Genomic DNA, 19,883 nt, shown 5'->3' on the forward strand with positions numbered 1-19,883 from the left:
TTATAAAATTGAGTACAATGGAGTTTGTGTTTGTCATTAAGCCCTTAAATGACCCTTTCTTATCCATTCTTTATTAGACATGTTACAATGTTTAAAGGCAAGTTTTCCAAAACGAGTTAAACTGACAAACATATAAGTTCACTTGCGGTGCACTTGTTTGTAAACAAATTTTCTTTAACAAAAATACAGGACCATGTTGATTCTTCACAATTTTATTCTACACTATATAATAATTGTGTACGTCTATAAGGTAATGGTGTATATGATACTTACAATGAAAACAAAAGGAAACATTCGTTTTGCTGCAATATGATTCAGTCAAGTGGCTTCATAAAATCTTAAGGATAGTGTCGAAATCAAGTTCATCATAAGAATTTCCAAATGGCCTATGAACAAAGAATCGTCTTCTGAAGACAACATATCTTAACAAATTTAACAATAGGTTCCCTGACTAAACAATGAAGACACAGTAAAATATTCAAAAATTAATTGGCTGCCTAGGCTCAAATGACCTCTAATTGGCTGTCTAGACTCTGATTTACCAGTTATTGGCTGCGTAGGTTAGACAATGTCTAAAGCAGTCACTAAATTCTAGAGAAAGTAATACCACCAGATGTGGATACCAACAGTAACTGTTGTCTGTTTCTCTCTTGATCAAGGGGCATTACTCTAGAAATAGTTCAGTCTGACTTGAGGTTAACCTGTACTAAGTTAATGCATCAAACAGTTTTGAGGCTGTTCCTGAATCAAACATTGAAGGATTTGCAGGGCAAGTCTGACCTAAAGGCTAGAAAAATACAATTACAATTTGAAAAAGCATGAACTGTTAACATAAGAGTTTAGACATTAATGTCTATGTGTATTTGTTCCTGAAAGCATCCCAGGCAAATAACAAGTGACAAGTCATGGCCCTTGGTACTTATAGAGGCACATTGTCACTGGTAACAAGTGTACTTAATTTCAAGAGCATTTAATTTTAAAGTTTTTCAAATTACATCGCTGGTCCAACGTATTTGTATGATGACACTGCAACTGCCAATGCCACAGTCCATTACACTTCGGCAATGAAAATATCGGGTTTTTATCAATGGAAAAAACAAAAACAACAACAACAAAACAGGTGAGATAAAAACTTAATTTTGCAAGCAACATTTTCTTGACTGTCAGTTTAAATGCTACTGGAATATTGCACAGTGTGAACGACATGTGATTTCATTACAAGAGTTTCATTTTATAAATTGCTATCTGATAACCTCACATTGATTACCGTAGTTATTTACAGAAGTTTGGAAGCTAACTCCCAGCTAAAATTAAAAATTAAAGCTTTTAACTAATGCCTTGTTGAGTGTGCACACTATTTTAAAGTAATGGCTACTGTTTCCCAGGGTGAGAGTGGTCCAGGGGAATGGTGTCGCCTCTCACCCAATAGGTTATTGGTTCCATCCCCAGTAAGGGTACTTTCTCATGGCCTCCCATAATGAACACCAGTACTAATTTCTACATAGGAAATGGACTCAAGATTCCATCAGCTACCAGGTTATATCACAATCGAGCAGATTGGAAATAGCAGAAACTAACTTAAAATCTTAAACAGTTCTTTTTTATGGCTTTCTTCAGACATTGGTATTTTCTGATTTGCCATGTTAACTTTAACATGATAGTCATGTGTCACACGATTTTTGGCCCAATGTTGATTTTATCAGAAGTGATTTAGTGACAGTTAACATTTGCCAGGTCATTTGCATACAGGGAAATTGATGGTTATTTTGTATATTATAAAGGGTTATGGCGTCATTATTATTATTAATGTGTACCCTGTATGTTGTTTTTTTAACAACTTATAATCGGCTGCTAAAGATTTTACTAATTATTAATCGTGATGAATATTGATTCAAAATGTAGATATAAATATTGATCAAACCCCACTTAAGGATTAATCCCATTTTTTCTTTTGTTTATGCTGTATGAATGCAGGACAGCAAGCATATTTCCCAAAAGCTCTAGTTCAGTTCGAGGAATTTGCTTGTGTCTCCTCCTGCATTCTTACAGCATCAACACTAGGCCATTCAAATAGGGTTTAATGTATACGGAGAGCAACATTTTGTTCTTGTGCATTTTCATATTGAGGCTTCCAACCTCGGGCCAGAACTCCCGTGATGCTATAGATAAAACGTGTATCAAATATTGACTAAATGTAAAATGTAAAAAGAAATATATATATATACAAAACACAATATACAAAACATCCGTTTGAATGTAGCGTAAATATACAAACAAAAATCCTGGATATGAAAGCTACAATTAGAAAACTTCCATCAAACAAAAATTGGCTGTGTATGCAAATGGGCTTCCTGAATTTCTCGGACCAGCCTGATCCGGTTTAACATTTTCGCCATGTGATCAATGCCAAGAGTGGCCGTGGAGTACCAAACTGGGCTGTCAGGGACGCAGGACCTTTCTGGCACCAAGTAGAATGTGTCGTTACGATTTTTTATACTCTCCGGGCTGAAAAATATATGCATAAATTTTTTCTTTACCATTTTCTGTCAACTATTTTATTTATTTCGGCTTCAGAGAAGTACTACGCTTAATCGCTGGCAAAGAAGTTTAACAACATAACAGACATGACATCATAAATTGGTTCCCTGCTGACTGAAAACAAGTTCTAACATAGGTCAGTTAAAATACTTAGTGTAAAATCTAAATGATTAAGAAGGTCTCTGTTGCTTCCCTATTTCTGCACTTCTTGATCATTAAGATTTTACACAATATGTTATGACTGTTGTTACTTAACCTTTTTCAAATAATGTAATGTACATCAATAACAATACATCCCTTAATTTACAGGAAAGATAGAAATAACAAGCAAATTCGTTGAATTAGGCAAAGTTCATGGATTGGAAATGAAAAGTTGGTGGTATTTTCCTATATTTACATGAAATATGGCTGCAGAGAGATGGACCGTTATGAAAGTTGGATATAAGTTTGAGTTTGTTTGGAATTATTTGAAATAAAAGTTTTGTATATAGTGTAACATTTGTAATAGTTTCTATGAATTTGAATGATTTCAAAGTAAAAGTTCAGATATGTCTGAAGTGTTAACAGTTAATAGTGAAAAATGACATTTTAAGGTACCTGTTGATCATGTTCACTGCGTGTTATTTTTAAGCTCATAGGAGCTTCATGTTGGTGATTATTGATTATAACCTATAATAATCGATTATAATGGAAGGTGATGGAAGTAAATCATCATAAAATACATATATTTAGTATCATGTGTTCAGTCATACACGTATGAACATAATCCAACCAATCACTACCATGAAATGGTTTCGGACAAGATTTTTGTAAGATTTGACCTAGTGACCTAATTTTTTATCACATGTGACCCAGTTTTTTTATTTTTCATCACACGTGACCCAATTTTAAACATGACTGTCAAAGAGTTCATCAAGGAAAACATTCTGATCACGTTTCATGAATGTTAAACCATACATAATGCCTCTAATGTGTTCCAAAGATTTTTATAAGATTTGAGCTAGTGACCTAGTTTTTTACCCCATTTCATAAAGGGGTACATCCTGACCAAGTTTAAACATAATCTGACCAATCATTTCCATAATATGGTTCCTGGCAAGATTTTTCTAAGATTTGACCTAGTGACCTAATTTTCAATCATTTGTGACCCAGTTTTATAAATGTCCAAGAGTTCATCAAGGAAAACATTCTGATTAGGTTTCATGAATATTTGACCATGTATAATGCCTCTAGTTTGTTCCAAAGATTTGACCTAGTGACCTAGTTTTTAACCCCTTGTGACCCTTTTTAAAAGTGGTCGAGATTTGATCAAGGGGAACATTCTGACAAGTTTGAACTTTTTCTGATCAATGCCTACCAAGATATGGTTCCGGACTGACAGACAGAATGACGGACGGACGGACAACGCCAAAACAATATCCCCCTCCCAAAACCTTCAATTCGGTTGGGGGATAATAAACACATGGTGGAACAGATACAGTTAGACCACACACAAAGGCAGGTTGTCATGCAATAAGAACCAAACAAGGTTTTTTTCATGGCCTCACTAAGAATGACACCTTATTTAAATACATCAATAGTATCATACCACTTGGACAAGTAGAACTCGTACAGTTTGACCGGACATCTGAGCGGGTTGTCCAGGTTCTCTGTCTGTTCATACACCGGCATCTCCTCCTTTTTACGTTTCTGCTGCAGATCTGCAAACACATAAGTTTACAGGGATTGGAACAGGTGATAATTGTCCTGAAAAATAGCTGTCAGTTCACTTGAAGGGTCTGTTTGAGCATTAGGGATTCATGCCCAAGGCAGGGTAAAGGGGCTTAGACCCCTTTTGAAATTGTTTTCAAAGTAATTTATATTCATATAAAGGTACTTCTGGCTGTTTTAGATACAAATGTCCCATCAAATCCAATCTTTACAAAGGATGAATGGTCTTAAGGTCAAAAGCTATCAATCCTAATTTCATCCTTAACTTTAGAACCCCTGATTTCATTTTACATACAAAGACAGTGAAGAAGGTATTGTATTAATACTTTTATATTAATACTTATATAAATGTTAAGTCACATTTAAATCAAAACTACATGGGACCAAATTCAATAACTAACTTAGATCTAACTTAAGTTTGTGAGTAGAATCTGAGTGTTTTGATTGGACTGTAAAAATAACTGGCCAATAAACAAAAAAGATATGAAGGTAACCAAAAATATACCTTTTCCCTGGGGGGTGGGGCAATAATATCTCAAATAAACGCTGCGGCCCGAGTTAGCTCCTGTCCCTGAGCCCCGCCCTGATGGTGTTTTCTTCCAGTGCTTCATAATGTGCGTGAATGATAACCGCAAATGCTCTTCAGAAGTCTTTAACATGAAAAATTTGGTGTTGAAGTAGACTAGGGAGTTCAGGAGAACGTGTGGGGAATGTGCTCCGAGTTGTTTTGATTCCCAGAGATGCTCCTCTTCAATTCGGCACACCAGCTGACCTAGTTTCAGAAATGGATTTTTTTTATTTAACAAGGTATTAGAATCGGTTAGTGGTTGTTAGGTATATTAAATTGTATGTTATACGAAGCAGAGATTAACTTTTTATTATTGGAAATGGTTCAATTTAAATGACAAAATTTAATATTAGAGCCATACAGTCGAACCCCATTGGCTCGAACTGACAATAATAACTGGAGCCTTGAAAAATTATAACCAAGTGGGAATCTTGCCTAATGTATAAAGAAATCTGTCATTTACACCATGTTCGAGCCAACAAGGAATTCGAGCCAAGCCATTTTGAGCTTATAGGGTATGAATGTACCAATAGTTATACATCTTGCTATTCAATTGTTGCTTTTTGTCTCTGACTGGCAACATTTGTTCATATTCTCATTTAAATATCTTGATCGTATGTTTCAGTTGTGGCCAACTTTAAACATGTTACATGACATCAAGGCTATCAGTTAACTTTGTCTATTATTTTTTTTTAAATTTAAATTGCACACACGCCCCATACTTTTTACGAGTTCGGATTAAAATAAAAAACAAGTGTTCTGTCCTTACTCATTTTTGTTGGTACAATTTATACAAACTCAATTCTTGGTCAAGGTATTTACAGTTCATATTGTTGGTAATATAATGAAAATCACATGTTTCAAGCATTTTTATAACTGCAATGGTTGAAGTCTGAAGAATATTACAAATTTTGCAAATAAACAACATAATAAAACATTGTGTTTGAGGGAGAGAAAACAGGAAATTTGAAAATTATAGAACAATCCAGCAAACCAGGCCATGCATACAGGAGCATTTTTATGTCCATTCATTTACACTATTTGAAAGGAAATCAACTTTTCATATCTTTTACTTGAAACATTATTACTTGGATCAAAAACATTGTACTGCCATTGCAGCAATATAAGATATTGATACTTTGATACAAAAAGAGGACAGATATGGCCATTTATCGCTCACCTAAGTACTAGAGAAATGAAACTTGGGAAGTAAGCTGTTGCTAAGGAAGTCATTGGTTGCCGAGAACATAATTTGTTGCTAAGAAATTCTTGTAGAGGACCAAAGATGGAACAGTCCTGTTGTTTGGTTGAAATTAGCCCAAGTTGTTTGAAGGAGAATGTTGACGACAGACAGTGACCAATCACAACCACTCGCCATTGAGCAACAAGTGCTCAGGTGAGCTAAAATTCAATGCTACAGTTTTCCAAAGCCGATGTTCTGCAGGTGCAAGAATTTAAAGGGACTCGTTCACATTTTATATGGTCAAACATAGAATAAATTCATTTCTGAAAAAAAGTGAACAAAATGATTGTTAAAATGAATTGTTAATGATGAAAATTGAATAGAGAAAAAAATGCTCAATTTTGCCCTAAACTTTAGTAGCGCTAATGAATATTGAATAGAAAAACTCTCGACTTTGCCAAAAAGCATTAGTAATGCTTATGGAAATAAATAGAGAAACAACGCTCTATTTTCCATAAAGCGTTAGAAACGGTTATGAAAATTCATTCGAGAAACACACTCTATTTAGCTGAAAAGCATTTAGTAACGATTATGAAAATTGAATTATTTAAGGCTTAAATTTAAAATCTGCTAGAACAAGAAGTTGTGGTGGTGGTTCATAATGAAGTAAAATTAACACCATTTAAAAGATCATTGACAAGATAAAATCAGTGAATGAGTCTCTTTAAAGAAATCAAGTTTGTTGGTTTAGATGAAAATGTATAAACATTAAACACATAAATGTTAACAATGTATATACCTTCATGATTTAATTTTGGTTCGTATCTCATTAGCAGTTCATTTAGACATTCAGTGAAGCGCTCAAAATAGAAATCGCTGAATATATTGTCGATGCGCCCATTTTCAAAGAGATATTGCTGAATACCTGTGTATGAAAAAATCAAGAAAATTTATACAAATAAATAACTGACGAATCTATACAAATTAAATTTCGGTATACCTGAGTGATTTAGTCTGGGTTCATATTTGGTCAGAATGGCATTTAGGGCTTCCGTAAAGCCGTCATACCAGATATCGCCAAATATGTTGTCAATTCGGCCGTTCTCATACATATATTGCTGAATTCCTGGATAAAGTAAAGGCACATGTAATATCATTCTCAGACAATTCACACAACAAACAAAACTATGCTGCTGCTAATCTGAACCACAATCTTCTTTAACGATTGATTATTTTTTTATTTTTACTATTGAATATTTGTCATGTTGAAATTATTTCTTGCACGAGAAATTCACAATTCACAAGATCATATAAAACAAACGAAGAATTAATACAGTTACTGGTATTCAAAAATATCAATCTCTTATTTCTACACGCAATATTTTTCCATCATTCAATCGACTTAAAATCTAGTAATAAGAAAAAAGACTGAAGTTTATCAACTTGCCTAAAAAATAATATCAACTTGCCTAAAAAATAAATCTTAAGTTAAACAAGCAAAGTAAATCATGGCTGTCTTTTTTAATGATTTTGGCCCCATTCCCCTGTTTATACTTTTCCGGTTTCTGTGTTTAATTACCCTAAAAAGCCTGATGGAATTCAGACAAAAAATAGCCATGATAGTACCTTTTTTTCTGCTGCACTATGCTGTCTTTAATAAGGCTCCATTTATAATTATAAATGTGTTTCTTTATTACATGACAAACCAATGCATTTATAAATATGATTACACATGATATTACTATAGAATAAGTAAACTGTGTTCATTCAAAAGTTTCACAGACTAAAATCCCCTTTGCTAGGGCCCTGGCCCCATTCTACAATTGTAGGAAGAAAACCCTGAATTAAAATAACATAAAAGCTATACAGTTTAAAACTCTTACCTAGACACAGATAGAATATACTATCCACTGCATATTCCTCCCCATTTGGTTTCCGAACCTCTTTAACAAACAAACAAAGTGAGAAATTTAACTCATCCGCCGTACACTGCAAAATGTCTGACTTGAAGGTCTTAAGTGCCTTTCCCTGTCCGGGTTTTGACGCCTGTTCAAACTGTGTATTCTTTAACAATACCCAGTGTTTAAACGCGTTTACCCCGTAAGTGTACTTGAGATGGAAGTTTGCGTCGGGAGGTGGCGCGGCAGGTTGCGGTGAAGGTGTTGGGGTCGGCTCCTTATACTGAGGGGGTGTCTCCACTTTTTGTCGTTTTGGGTTACGTCTTGGTGTGCTGCGTGACAGACGTTTCGATCCCCCACCTCGAGATCGCCGGTTTCTTGCAGACGTGGGTATATACTCTTCTTCCTCCTCATGTGGTTCCTCACTCAAGACAGGCTGAGGTTGGGACGGTGGGGGCGGAGCTGTAAAACGAACATACAATAAGGATATACTCTAACCTATTTCAGCTTTATTGTATAGCCACTATAAAGCCGATATATATCACTGTCAACTGCCCCAATAGCTCAGTTGTAGAGCAATGGCTGTGAAATGTCCCGGGTTCAATCCCAGTTTGCATCATACCAAAAGACATTAAAAACTGGTACCAGTGGCTCTGTTGCCTGGCCCTCAGCATAGGATAGTACTGTGAAATCTGGAGTACTCTGTTGTTGTTTAAATCAGGAAAATTATCTCCCATGTGTATGACCAAAATTGGCATCAACAAGCAATGACACCAACTACAATGAATAAAACTGCAACCACATTTTTATGTGGTAAATGAAATACTGAAACAAGCAAAATTGGGTTGAGAGGTAGTTTGTCACTCTCTTTGCTACCCAACAAGTTTTATGAAGATTATGATAACACCCCACCTTAAGATAATGTTACAACATTTGGTCGTATCTCCTCAAATTATATAAAGCCCATGACACCCAACTATCTATATTAAAATTGACATGACCAGGGTTCGAATTTAGACTCGCATACTCGCAAAATGCGAGCGACATTTGCAAATTGCGAGTGACTATTATTCAAGCTCGCAAAATTCTGCGAGTGGCTTTTTCTAGATCACAAAATGTTATACGGAAAGTAGAATAAACATGAACTTAACTCCGCAACGTAGTCGAGTGTAAACAGCCTTTAAGTGGCATGTTTACACTACCAGTAGAAGACAGTACGGAGTCACGCTCTAGTAAGTTTTCAAAAATAAAACAAATACGGAAAAGGCCGAGTTTTATCTCGAATCTTTCCGGGATGCTCCGAGGCATGCATATTTCAAAGTGAATACAAATGATGTAATCACCTAGCTCAATCATTGGCTGAATTTGGCGCTTTCGCGCACTATATGTAAACCCCATCAACCTTTGAATATATTTCCGCCCAACTGTCAAAGCGAATAGACTTCATCGATCGATATATTTCATGGTCTAAAGCATCCTCGCTACATTTACTGTTGCTTTTATTTATTTTGAATTTATAATGTTATTGTTTTTAATACTTAAATAAGACTTAATGAAATCTGTAGCTTGCTTGCCGATGGCGAGGGTGAATATACAATTTTAGTGAACAATGTCAAATTATTGGACAGCTTTGTTATCAAAAAGCGGCCAGCATCTGATTAGTCTTTCCGAACCCCCCAAAATGAATAAGCCATCAACAAGTTCCAGCAGTCGAGTGACTCGAGATTTATACGTTTTAATATTCATAATATGTCTAAGGTGTAAATTTCTAATTAAATTAGGCAATATCATAAGGGAATAAAGCAAATAATAAAATTGCAAGTTGATTTTTCATTTTGCGAGTTGCCTCAAAAAGCACTCGCAAAATTATGCGAGTGCTCCTCAAAGTTAAATTCGAACCCTGATGACGGCAAACTTCCCTGATATCAATATAGTTAGCAATTTAACCAATGGAGATATAAACTAGTCACTTGATATTCCTAGACAAACAATTGCATGTGTACATGGATTAAGTTCATTCTATATAAAAACAGACAAAGTAGGTTATTTTCAACGGTGGTTGTTATCTTAATTAAGTGTATTACCAATTAAAGCTGCACTCTCACATATTGAATGTTTTGTTTTTTTGCCTAAATGTCTTAAAACTAGTGATACACGTCATATTTACGTTTGCAAATTGATGTTTTATAGCTAAAAGCTTTACTTATGCTTAAAGAAAATTTTGGCAGTTTTCCAAACAATTGAGATCTGTTCTATTGTGAGTAATCATATAAGACTGAATAGAAGGCATTGATGCGCAAATCAGCTGATTCCGAAACAAAAACTAAAAGAAATGTCAAAAGTGTCAATCTGTGAGAGTGCAGCTTTAAAGCAATAACCCACTCTGTGGCAGACTTTCTCACCAGTGTTAACTGTAACAGGTTCCAGAGTATTCTCCAAGTCCATGGCAGGTTCGTCCGACATCTCCGAGGCCATTCTCAGTGCCATCTGTAACATGTCTTCCCCTAGGTCGCCACTAGATGGTGCAGGTGTTGCCGGAGTCTCCTTCACTGGTTTTACAGGCTCTGTATATGAAAACATCGTAATTTAGACAAACCTATTTTATAATTGACACCAATTCTTTGATTCTTTGGGCTATTTGTTCAGACCTTCTTAAAGGAAACAACTGTGTTAACTTGATATTTGTTAACTTTCAAAAACCAGTGCTTAGATACTACCACCCATGGCCATCCAATACCGATCATGGTTTGGTTTGTTTTTAGTATGTCTGCCGGTTTTGAAAATAATATTGTTACTAGCTGAGAATTGTATGAACTGGACAGAATTAAAAACATGAAACTAGTGATACACACAAAAGGTCCCTTGCTATTCCAAAAGGTAAAGAAAAGCCTTTTGAAAACTGAGGAAGCAAACATTTTGAAAACCTTAACAAAGCTGCCCATGATAACTTATTCGTAATATTTAGAACCTGTCATTCCTTGTAATAAACAATGGTCGAGTCCGAGATTTTAATTGGATGTAAATAAAATGTGTGTACAAAATGTTGGGCTCGTGGGTTTGATGCTGGGTTGTTAATCTAAAAAGCTACAAGCCCAGCTGGCTAGTGGTCCGTAAAAATGAAGATATTTCCCTGCCAATGATAGCCTAGGCTTTGACAATACCTTGAATTTTTAGAACAAGAGACGTTTGTAAGTTTGCTCCCCTTAGTGCTGCTTTTTCAGAAACATGATTCATTTATATGTTGTAATAAATGCATTCCATGAAACGGCAATTATCAGGTATCTGAATCATAAAGCACTCATCTAAAGTTGCTTATTAAGTCTCTGACATTTAAACAACTAGAAATGTGTCCATAGGACACGGATGCCCCCACTTCGATTTTTTGTCACAGAAAATAAGCCATAATGATTATTCAGGATAATCTGAGGGCCCTAACTCCTAAATGATTAAGGCGATTTCCATGGCTATCGAACTTGATCAAGATATTATGGTCACAAACATGTGTTAAAAGTTTGGTGAGGATTGGACAAACAGTTTTCAAGAATTAGATCGGAAACAATCTTCGGGACGTATTTTTCATGTCTTTTTTTGCAAATAAATGGCCGTAACTCCTAAATGACAAAAGCGATTTCCATGGCTATCGAACTTGATCAAGATATTATGGTCACAATCATGTATGTAAAGTTTGGTGAGGATTGGACACATACTTTTCAAGAATTAGATTGGAAACATATATTTTTGAAGTATTTTTGGCAAAAAAGGGCCGTAACTCCTAAATGACTAAAGCGATTTCCATGACTATCGAACTTGATCAAGATATTATGGTCACAAACATGTGTTTAAAGTTTGGTGAGGATTGGACAAACGGTTTTCAAGAATTAGATCGGAAACAATCTTCGGGAATTTTTGGCAAAAAAGGGCCGTAACTCCTAAATGACTAAAGCGATTTCCACGACTATCGAACTTGATCAAGATATTATGGTCACAAACATGTGTTTAAAGTTTGGTGATGATTGGACAAACGGTTTTCAAGAATTAGATCGGAAACAATCTTCGGGACGTACGTACGTACGTACGTACGTACGTACGGACAAGGGCAACCCTATATGCCGCCACTTTGTGGGGGCATAAAAACACATTAACCTGTGAAATACCTGATTCCCAAAGCACAACAAGTCATGTACAAGCCAATAGCAAACTACCTACCAAGTTTCATGAATTTGCATCATACCATTATTTATTTATTTTCTAGAGGAACTGATGGATTTTTTCAAATGATTATGACCTTGACTTTTGAAAAATACCTACCAAATTTCATGAATTGCATCATTTAATTGTTTATTTATTGTGTAGAGGAAATTTTTCAAATGAATATGACCTTGACTTTTGAACTACTGATCTCAAACTTAATAGGGTAAATTAGCTTAGGGCTACCAACCTACAAAATTTAGGATTGAATGTCATAGCAGTCTCTAGCTAATAGGCAGACAAAATGTTTACAAATTCGATATATCTGTGACAACTTCATATGACTGAAGGACATTATTTTTTTAAAGGGGTCATCTACTGGTCAACAGCAACTAACCACTGAAGTTTCATGATTTAAGGTTAACTCATTGTAGAATTATTTGGCAGAAGATGTTTCAAAATAACATTGAAAATGACCTTGAACCTAATGACCCCAACAGCATTAAGGGTCAATTACTGGGCAGCCTTCCAGTACAGTTCTATAGTCGTAGGTCAAACAGTTCTGGACTTATTAAGAAGCAAAAGGTTTTCAAACAACAATATCATTGGTCATACTGACCCCAAAAACAGTAAGGTCCATCTAGCAACCTATAAAGGAAACTTAAATGTACTAGGTCAAACTGTTGTTCTTAAGATATTGAGAAGAAATTGTCTAACACTGGACCTAGTATCTGGCAGATAGATTCTCCAACCAATATTTGCAAACCTATAGGCCCCCCATATCCCCCCGTGACCCCTACTCCCAAACACCCACCAGGTGGCTCCACCTCCTCCTCCTCATCTTCACTGCTACTGCTTCGCATCTCCTCCTTCCCAGCCACCATATCCGCCATCATGAGGAGCTCAGCCTCTAATGGGTCTGCAGGAATCTTTTCTCGGATGTCCTACAGTGCAAAACACACAAGGAGGTAAGAAAGCTAGAGAAAAAAAAAGCCCTTTCGAAAAACAAATGATAAATATACAAGCGCACACAAGTACCAGGGTTTGTCTCCTTCCTCAGTTAATCAAGGAGAATAATTCAACACATAATCTAACCAGAACCATGCACATAGTGATACAAAAGTTAGGAGGTTGGATTCCTTTACTTGTACAGAACACAAATCAACTGTAGTAAATTCCTACACAAACAGAAGCCACTAACCTTGATCTGCTTCAAAATGCTGTTGGCGCTCTTTTTTGTTGTCGGAATGAAGATGGGAACCGGGATGGGCACTGGTATTGGAACAAAAATGGGTGTCGGCATCGCATACTTGAACAGAGGGGTGGGGCAGTAGATGGGCACAGGAACCGGGATCAGGGCCTTCTCGGGCGCTCCCTTTTCTGGCAATAAATAAGTGTTCATAAGTTGTTTGGAACCATACGGACAAAAAAGTTAGAACTATCCTAGAGGTGATGAACATAGTCCCATATGCCACCTTGACACAGGAATGTTTTGTTTTTTTTCTTAAGAATAACAGTATGGACATAATATGCATTATTAAACTGATAAACATTCTATATTTGTTTTACCATCCTTTCTGATAATTTCAGACCATGTCTTTTACTTTTGTAGGACGAAGTGAAATGTCAACCAAATTGGAGGAAATCTATCTATCTACTGGTAAATAATAAATCCTTTTAAAATTTAATCTTACTTATGAATATGTGCAGAATATCAGGTGTCTTTTGTTAAACCATTAATAAACATTATAATTTATTGAACATCAAATCTATCATTTTTTTTTTACTGGCAGTAAATCATTCATTTGGTTTCTATTAGTCTGACAATCTTTCATTTGTGTCTAAGGTCTAAAAAACAAGGACTTCCAAAACCAGGCAAGTTCATCAAATGTTGTGATTACATAAAATCATGACTAAGTTGAAACAGAAAATCCGGCCCACCTGTCTGAGTCTCCTTAGTCTGTGTATGAGGTCTGCACGACGTGGCCTTCGTCTGTGTGATAGGTTTACACAGAAGTGACTTGTTCTTCATGGATTTCGGGAGTGGGGGCTGAATAATGATTTGCTGCTGCACAACTTGGGTTCCAGAATATGTTGTGTTTGTCTGAAAATATTAAACATAAAATAGGTAGTTCGATGGGATCTACTTTTTAATTGTTCACATTAGCAGGGTTTGACACTAATGGGGGTTCGGGAATCTGTGACTCCTAAATTTAAGTCTTATTCATTAAGCTTCTTAGAGAATTTTTTTAACAGATGAAAATGCTCAAATTTTAAACAATGAATATCTTAGATACTCTTTAATTTTCATCCAATCCAATCTCATGTATGAATTATTTTGACCTTTATTTTGACTTTTTCATCTTTGTGTGAATCTTGCCTGTATTATGAATTTTGTCAGTTGCTAGAATCTTCATTCAGACTTAATAATTATTTTTGATATAAAAAATGATTGCTTTTTAAAGTAATACATTTGTTTTCTCTATAACATTGCATTCTATCTGAAATCGCAGGACTCCTTAATTTTGACTCAGACTTCTAGAACATTTGTAGTTAGGTGATTCAATGGCTACCAATGCAATATATACTTCCTCTTTTGATGTAAATGAGCAAAAAAAACAATATTTACGATATGCTGATGTTAAAAACTCTCAATCTTGATTTCAGGACTAATCCTTATCTTAAATATGCACTCTCACAGATTGAACATTTTGACAACTTTTTTATTTTTTGTCTTGGAACGAGCCAATTTTTGCGAAAACCCATAGAAACCAGTTTAATATATAAGACTGCTGACAAAAAATTAGATTGCAGATTTTTATATTTCTGTTCAAAAACTGATGTTTTATGCATTTTTTCTAAACCGTTAGTAACGGTTTAAGCCATAAAACATTATTTTTGGAACGGAAATATGAAAATCTATGATCAGATTTTTTGTCAGCAATCATATATCATTGGTTTGCAGATATTTATGCAAAAATTTGCTTTTTCCAAGACAAAAAATAAAAAAAGTTGTAAAAATGGTATATCTGTGAGAGTGCACATTAACAACCCTGTACTATATACTAATTCTTTCTCCCATTAGGAATATAGACTAATAACTAACATAGAAAGAGCTAACAATAAGCACTGAATCACTTATGGAATATTAGAAGGTTTTGCACAGGAACTGTACATACCTTGATACCAGGAATCTGTTGACTGTTTACACTTACAGGGGTGGACGTCTTAATATTGATCTCCTGCTGCTTGCCTGCAGAATAAGCACAATTATTATCAAAAACTTCATAAACAAGGGAACAGTCAAATGTACATGTGTTTTAAAAATATGGGTTTAATTGTTAACATAGCGAGATTTGTAGGGAATCTGTAATAAAACAGAATATAACATCCATGATTGAGATTGTCTTTTTTTTATTAAAATTACTGGGGCTCCTTTTCATTTAAGGGAATGGACACCAGATGAATTGCAAGAAAAAGAAAATTATCAAAACCTTCATAAAATTGATATTGTTGTGTGCAACACATTGAATCTTTTTTACTGTTGTATCACCTTGCTTATGACACATGTATCTTTCGCAGTTTTTGTGCATTTTTCCAATTGGAAAGTTACTAGGTTTGTCTACCTCGTATAAATAGCGTTGGTATATGTATCAGTACCAATCAAGTGACTTTCACATGCTAAATATAAACACTATAAACTGGGAAACCATTATGGGCTGTTTTTAAACGTATTAACTCAGCCGAGGCAGTGATAAAATATTCCTTTAATCATGTAAAGTGATGAATTATCGGCCTCATACTAGCTCATAATGACAATTATAGGTTTGCATAATTTTCTTGCATCTCCCTAACTCCCTTGCAATTCATTGACTGCTACATTATTTCATCACCTACCCTGTGCAGCTAGGGAAACCACATTGGATATTATCGGGAACGAGTCAGGGCTGTTGTTTTTGTTGACCACAACTTTTCCCCCATTGTTCCTTGATGCAGGTGTCTGAGATGATTTAGAACCTGTAATGCAGATACATATATAAAGTGATTAAGAAGATTTTACTTCATGTCATCTTACTATAACATTTATTCAGTTTGCTCTTCATGATCTTACTACCCAAAAATTAAACTTCCAGTATCAAAATGTCATGTTTCATTTGATTGTTTATTGCACACCAGTGCAGACACCGACGACAAAAGCCGCTACCATGGCTATGATAATGTCTCAATCTCTTTTCTTCGACCCCCCCCCCCCAGTCTTTCTAAGCTTCTTACCTTTCTGGTTCACAACCCTGCCCGATCTAGTGACAGTCTGTTGTTTCCCTCCTCCAGCTGCAGCAGCAGCAACAGCAGCAGCAGACTCTACCTGCACCACCTGTTGTTGCTGTCCTACTGCTTGTTTTGCCGGAGCCTGGAATTGCGCCTGGAACTGCATCACGCAGCCGTAGGAGCAGAAGTTGCGCACAGACGCGTCACTCATGGTCAGGTGGTACTGGGCCGGGACAAACTTGCGGCACTGGTCACATACTACAGCCTGGAAATACAAATCTGGGATTCTAATGATCGATATTTGACGATGTGTAGTAAGTGAAAGATATTTGGCATTGCACTGTTTGTAAAACAGTGTAATCACAAAATATGCAATAAGATGAAGTGAAAGAAAATAAAGAAAATAATTGAATTCAGAAGGAATTGAAATCATAATTGAATTGTTCATAACTTAATTTTTAACATTCTTAAAATATTCCAGATATATATATATATATATATTTTAGTATATTTCTGGTTAAACATATTGTGATCTGTAATATACATAGTTAGACAATAGACAGTTCAGATTTCAGACCAATTTTTAAAAGTCCCAAATAATTTATCATGTGCCTTTTGTTAAGTAATTATTACCTTATTAAGGTCTTAAAGATGAATAATTTGTTACTTGTTACAGCCTATAAAACATATGGATCAGAAGGCTTGGATAGTAGTTTTGTAGCATGGCTAGCAGTTACATGTACTTCACATTATCCAAATTCGGCTCATTTCGGGTCACATTTTGTTTATAGACGGCAATTCCATTTGGACCCTTTTGAATCATGAAGTTTAAAATAAATAGATAAGATTTTTCAAACCTAACATCTGTTAGCAGTAAAAAACATCTATATATAGTTGGTCAGGTAACTTAACTGCTCAGAAACAGATTCACAAACAAACTAGAACTGTAAGCCATAGGCTAACGAATACCCCCCACCCCTCCATGTCTAGGTTGTTTGCCCTGGAGTTAGGCCGGACAAAGCTAATTTTGCCTACAAGGGGAGATAACTCCAGTCAGGGTCATGTGACCTGTACCAAATTCACAGAGGCGAAAGTTTACAACATGGCCATTAATTTCTGAAAGTTTGATAAAGATTTGTTGAATAATAACAAAGATGAATCCCGGACAGGGCTTATTTTGCCTACTTTAACACATCAAGGGGAGATAACTCCAGTCAGGGTCATGTGACCTGTACCAAATTCACAGAGGCGAAAGTTTACAACATGGCCATTAATTTCTGAAAGTTTGATAAAGATTTGTTGAATAATAACAAAGATGAATCCCGGACAGGGCTTATTTTGCCTACTTTAACACATCAAGGGGAGATAACTCCAGTCAGGGTCATGTGACCTGTACCAATTTCACAGAGGCGCAAGTTTACATCATGGCCATTAATTTCTGAAAGTTTGAAAAAGATTTGTTGAATAATAACAAAGATGAATCCCGGACAGGGCTTATTTTGCCTACTTTAACACATCAAGGGGAGATAACTCTGGTCAGGGTCATGTGACCCGTACCAATTTCACAGAGGCGCAAGTTTACATCATGGCCATTAATATCTGAAAGTTTGAAAAAGATTTGTTCAATAACGACAAAGATGAATCCCGGACAAAAAAAAAACGGACGGACAGACAGACGGACAACCCGATTCCAGTATACCCCCCCAAACTTTGTTTTGGGGGGTATAATAAACAATGTTTTGGGTAAACCAGATTTAACCGTTATCACATGGTGTCCCAGTGTAGATATTGGATAAGTTGAAAAGAAGAGTTAATATCATTGAAAATTGGGAATGTCAGTTCAAGCTATAATATTCTAAAAATAAACATGATAGATAAACACAAACCTGGTTGGATGTAGCCTGCAAGTTAACCCTATATAGTGATAGGCAGTTGAGTGAACAGAACAGCTGGTACTTGTTGTTAGCGTCCACCCTTTCAATCATGTCGAAGTTTGTTTTCTTTGCGCAACACCAGGCACAGGCTACAATCTTCTTGTTACTTCCCCTGAACGTGTTCACACACAAAAAGCTACAAAATCTTTTCTGCTGCCCTTCAAATTGTACACACTGATAACTACTGGCATCACCGAATAAACATGCGTTACAATTGTCGCAGTTGTTCATGGTGATCTTGTTTGCATATTTGAACGCAGAGAAGCAAGGATCGCTGCATAAACGATAGAGTTTTGAATCCAGTTTAAACTCATGTTTAATCTGTGACATCTTTCCGCAAACCGTACAACTTGAAGTTCCAACAGCTGCGCCTGGAACAGTCTGTCCTTTTTGAATCCCCACTAGCTCCAAATCTTTTTTATTCTTCGCTTCAAAACTTTGCAAACAGGTTTGACTACAAAAATCCTTGAATAACGCATTATCCCCGACTGGTGCCATAAATGAGTCTTTTTTCATTGAGAGATCATTGTTACAAAATGCGCACAGTTTTATACGTTTTGAAAATTCAGTGTTGCAAATTAAGCTACAGAAATGTTTGACTTCATTCCCGACAGTACAGCAATATTTAGTCTTATTGTTCTGGAAAATGGATGACTGGCAGTAGCTACAATTGCTTGATAGGCCAGCCTGGAATTTGCCAAGGCATTCTTCTCCACAATAGTCTCGCCCCTGCCAGTTCAGGAATGGTTTCGAGGTGCGAACATTCATCAGTTGACAAACGGAGCATGTCTTATACACAGGTGATTGCTGTAATATCAAGAAACATGTATAGTGTTTTTACTACCTTTAGATAGTATATTTCGAACACAAAGAAACAAAGTTAAGGCACTAGAATATACAGAATGTTAAGAATTTCAAAAGATTAGGAATTGATTGAAACATGTCAGTTGACTTGTTAAGAGATGAGAACAAGAGAAAGAAATCATTTGGGATTATGTATATTGAGTCCAATTTTTGTGATAAAAGTGTACTTTTTGGAACTGTGAATGGAGCCAAAATTTTGGCCAAATTTCAGTAAAATAGAATCACTAATTATATATGCAAGTCAATTAATGTCCATTATCAGAGAACATGAGAAAGCCATGCTTTATTTAACTTAAAACATTTAACAAATAACATCATGATATTCAATTGTTTTTCTTTAATCTGCATGTCACACAATCATACCTGTTGCACCAACTTTTCATTCGCCTTGGCAGCTGCAAGTTTCTCAGATGCTGTTTCTCTTGAAACCGGTTTAACAGGTGCCTGGGGCTTGTCTGCTTTGTTGGCTGCATTTTGGTCTGAACTCGTTTCAGCATGACGCAGATATTGGGTCGGGTTGCTCCGGAAACGTTTGAAGCAGTTGTCATCACAAAGATGTTTAACATCCCCATTGCGAACTATATTGTACTTGCATTTTCCAACCTGGCAACAGAAAACGAATTTCAGATCTAACACCGGAAACAGTGGTCAAATTAATAGCACAAGCCTGCAATCCCTGCACTTGCAAAATTCATAAAGAAGCCTCCCAGGTTCACTCAAATTCTGGATTTCAA

At 35.8% G+C, this 19,883-nt stretch overlaps 1 protein-coding gene across 4 annotated transcripts in view; it reads right to left on the minus strand.

Moving 5' to 3' along the window:
* Positions 1-196: 196 nt before the first annotated feature.
* Positions 197-19,883, minus strand: part of LOC128237399 (zinc finger MYM-type protein 4-like) — a 33,171-nt gene continuing 13,484 nt past the window's right edge. For 3 of the 4 annotated variants that reach the window (XM_052952912.1, XM_052952914.1, XM_052952913.1), the window contains exons 10-23: positions 19,513-19,752; positions 18,238-19,092; positions 16,358-16,616; positions 15,983-16,102; positions 15,265-15,338; positions 14,027-14,189; positions 13,287-13,465; positions 12,900-13,029; positions 10,300-10,461; positions 7,883-8,359; positions 7,000-7,125; positions 4,754-5,020; positions 4,127-4,238; positions 197-2,505 (exon numbers count right to left, since the gene is read on the minus strand). In XM_052952912.1, coding sequence (XP_052808872.1) covers positions 2,316-2,505; positions 4,127-4,238; positions 4,754-5,020; positions 7,000-7,125; positions 7,883-8,359; positions 10,300-10,461; positions 12,900-13,029; positions 13,287-13,465; positions 14,027-14,189; positions 15,265-15,338; positions 15,983-16,102; positions 16,358-16,616; positions 18,238-19,092; positions 19,513-19,752 — 3,354 coding nt within the window. In that variant the 3' untranslated portion in view covers positions 197-2,315. Of the gene's footprint in view, positions 2,506-4,126; positions 4,239-4,753; positions 5,021-6,798; positions 6,925-6,999; positions 7,126-7,882; positions 8,360-10,299; positions 10,462-12,899; positions 13,030-13,286; positions 13,466-14,026; positions 14,190-15,264; positions 15,339-15,982; positions 16,103-16,357; positions 16,617-18,237; positions 19,093-19,512; positions 19,753-19,883 lie in introns of all 4 variants that reach the window. The other variant, XM_052952911.1, reaches the window with a different exon arrangement.

The sequence above is a fragment of the Mya arenaria genome, chromosome 6, assembly GCF_026914265.1.
Source record: "Mya arenaria isolate MELC-2E11 chromosome 6, ASM2691426v1".
NCBI lineage: Eukaryota > Metazoa > Mollusca > Bivalvia > Myida > Myidae > Mya > Mya arenaria.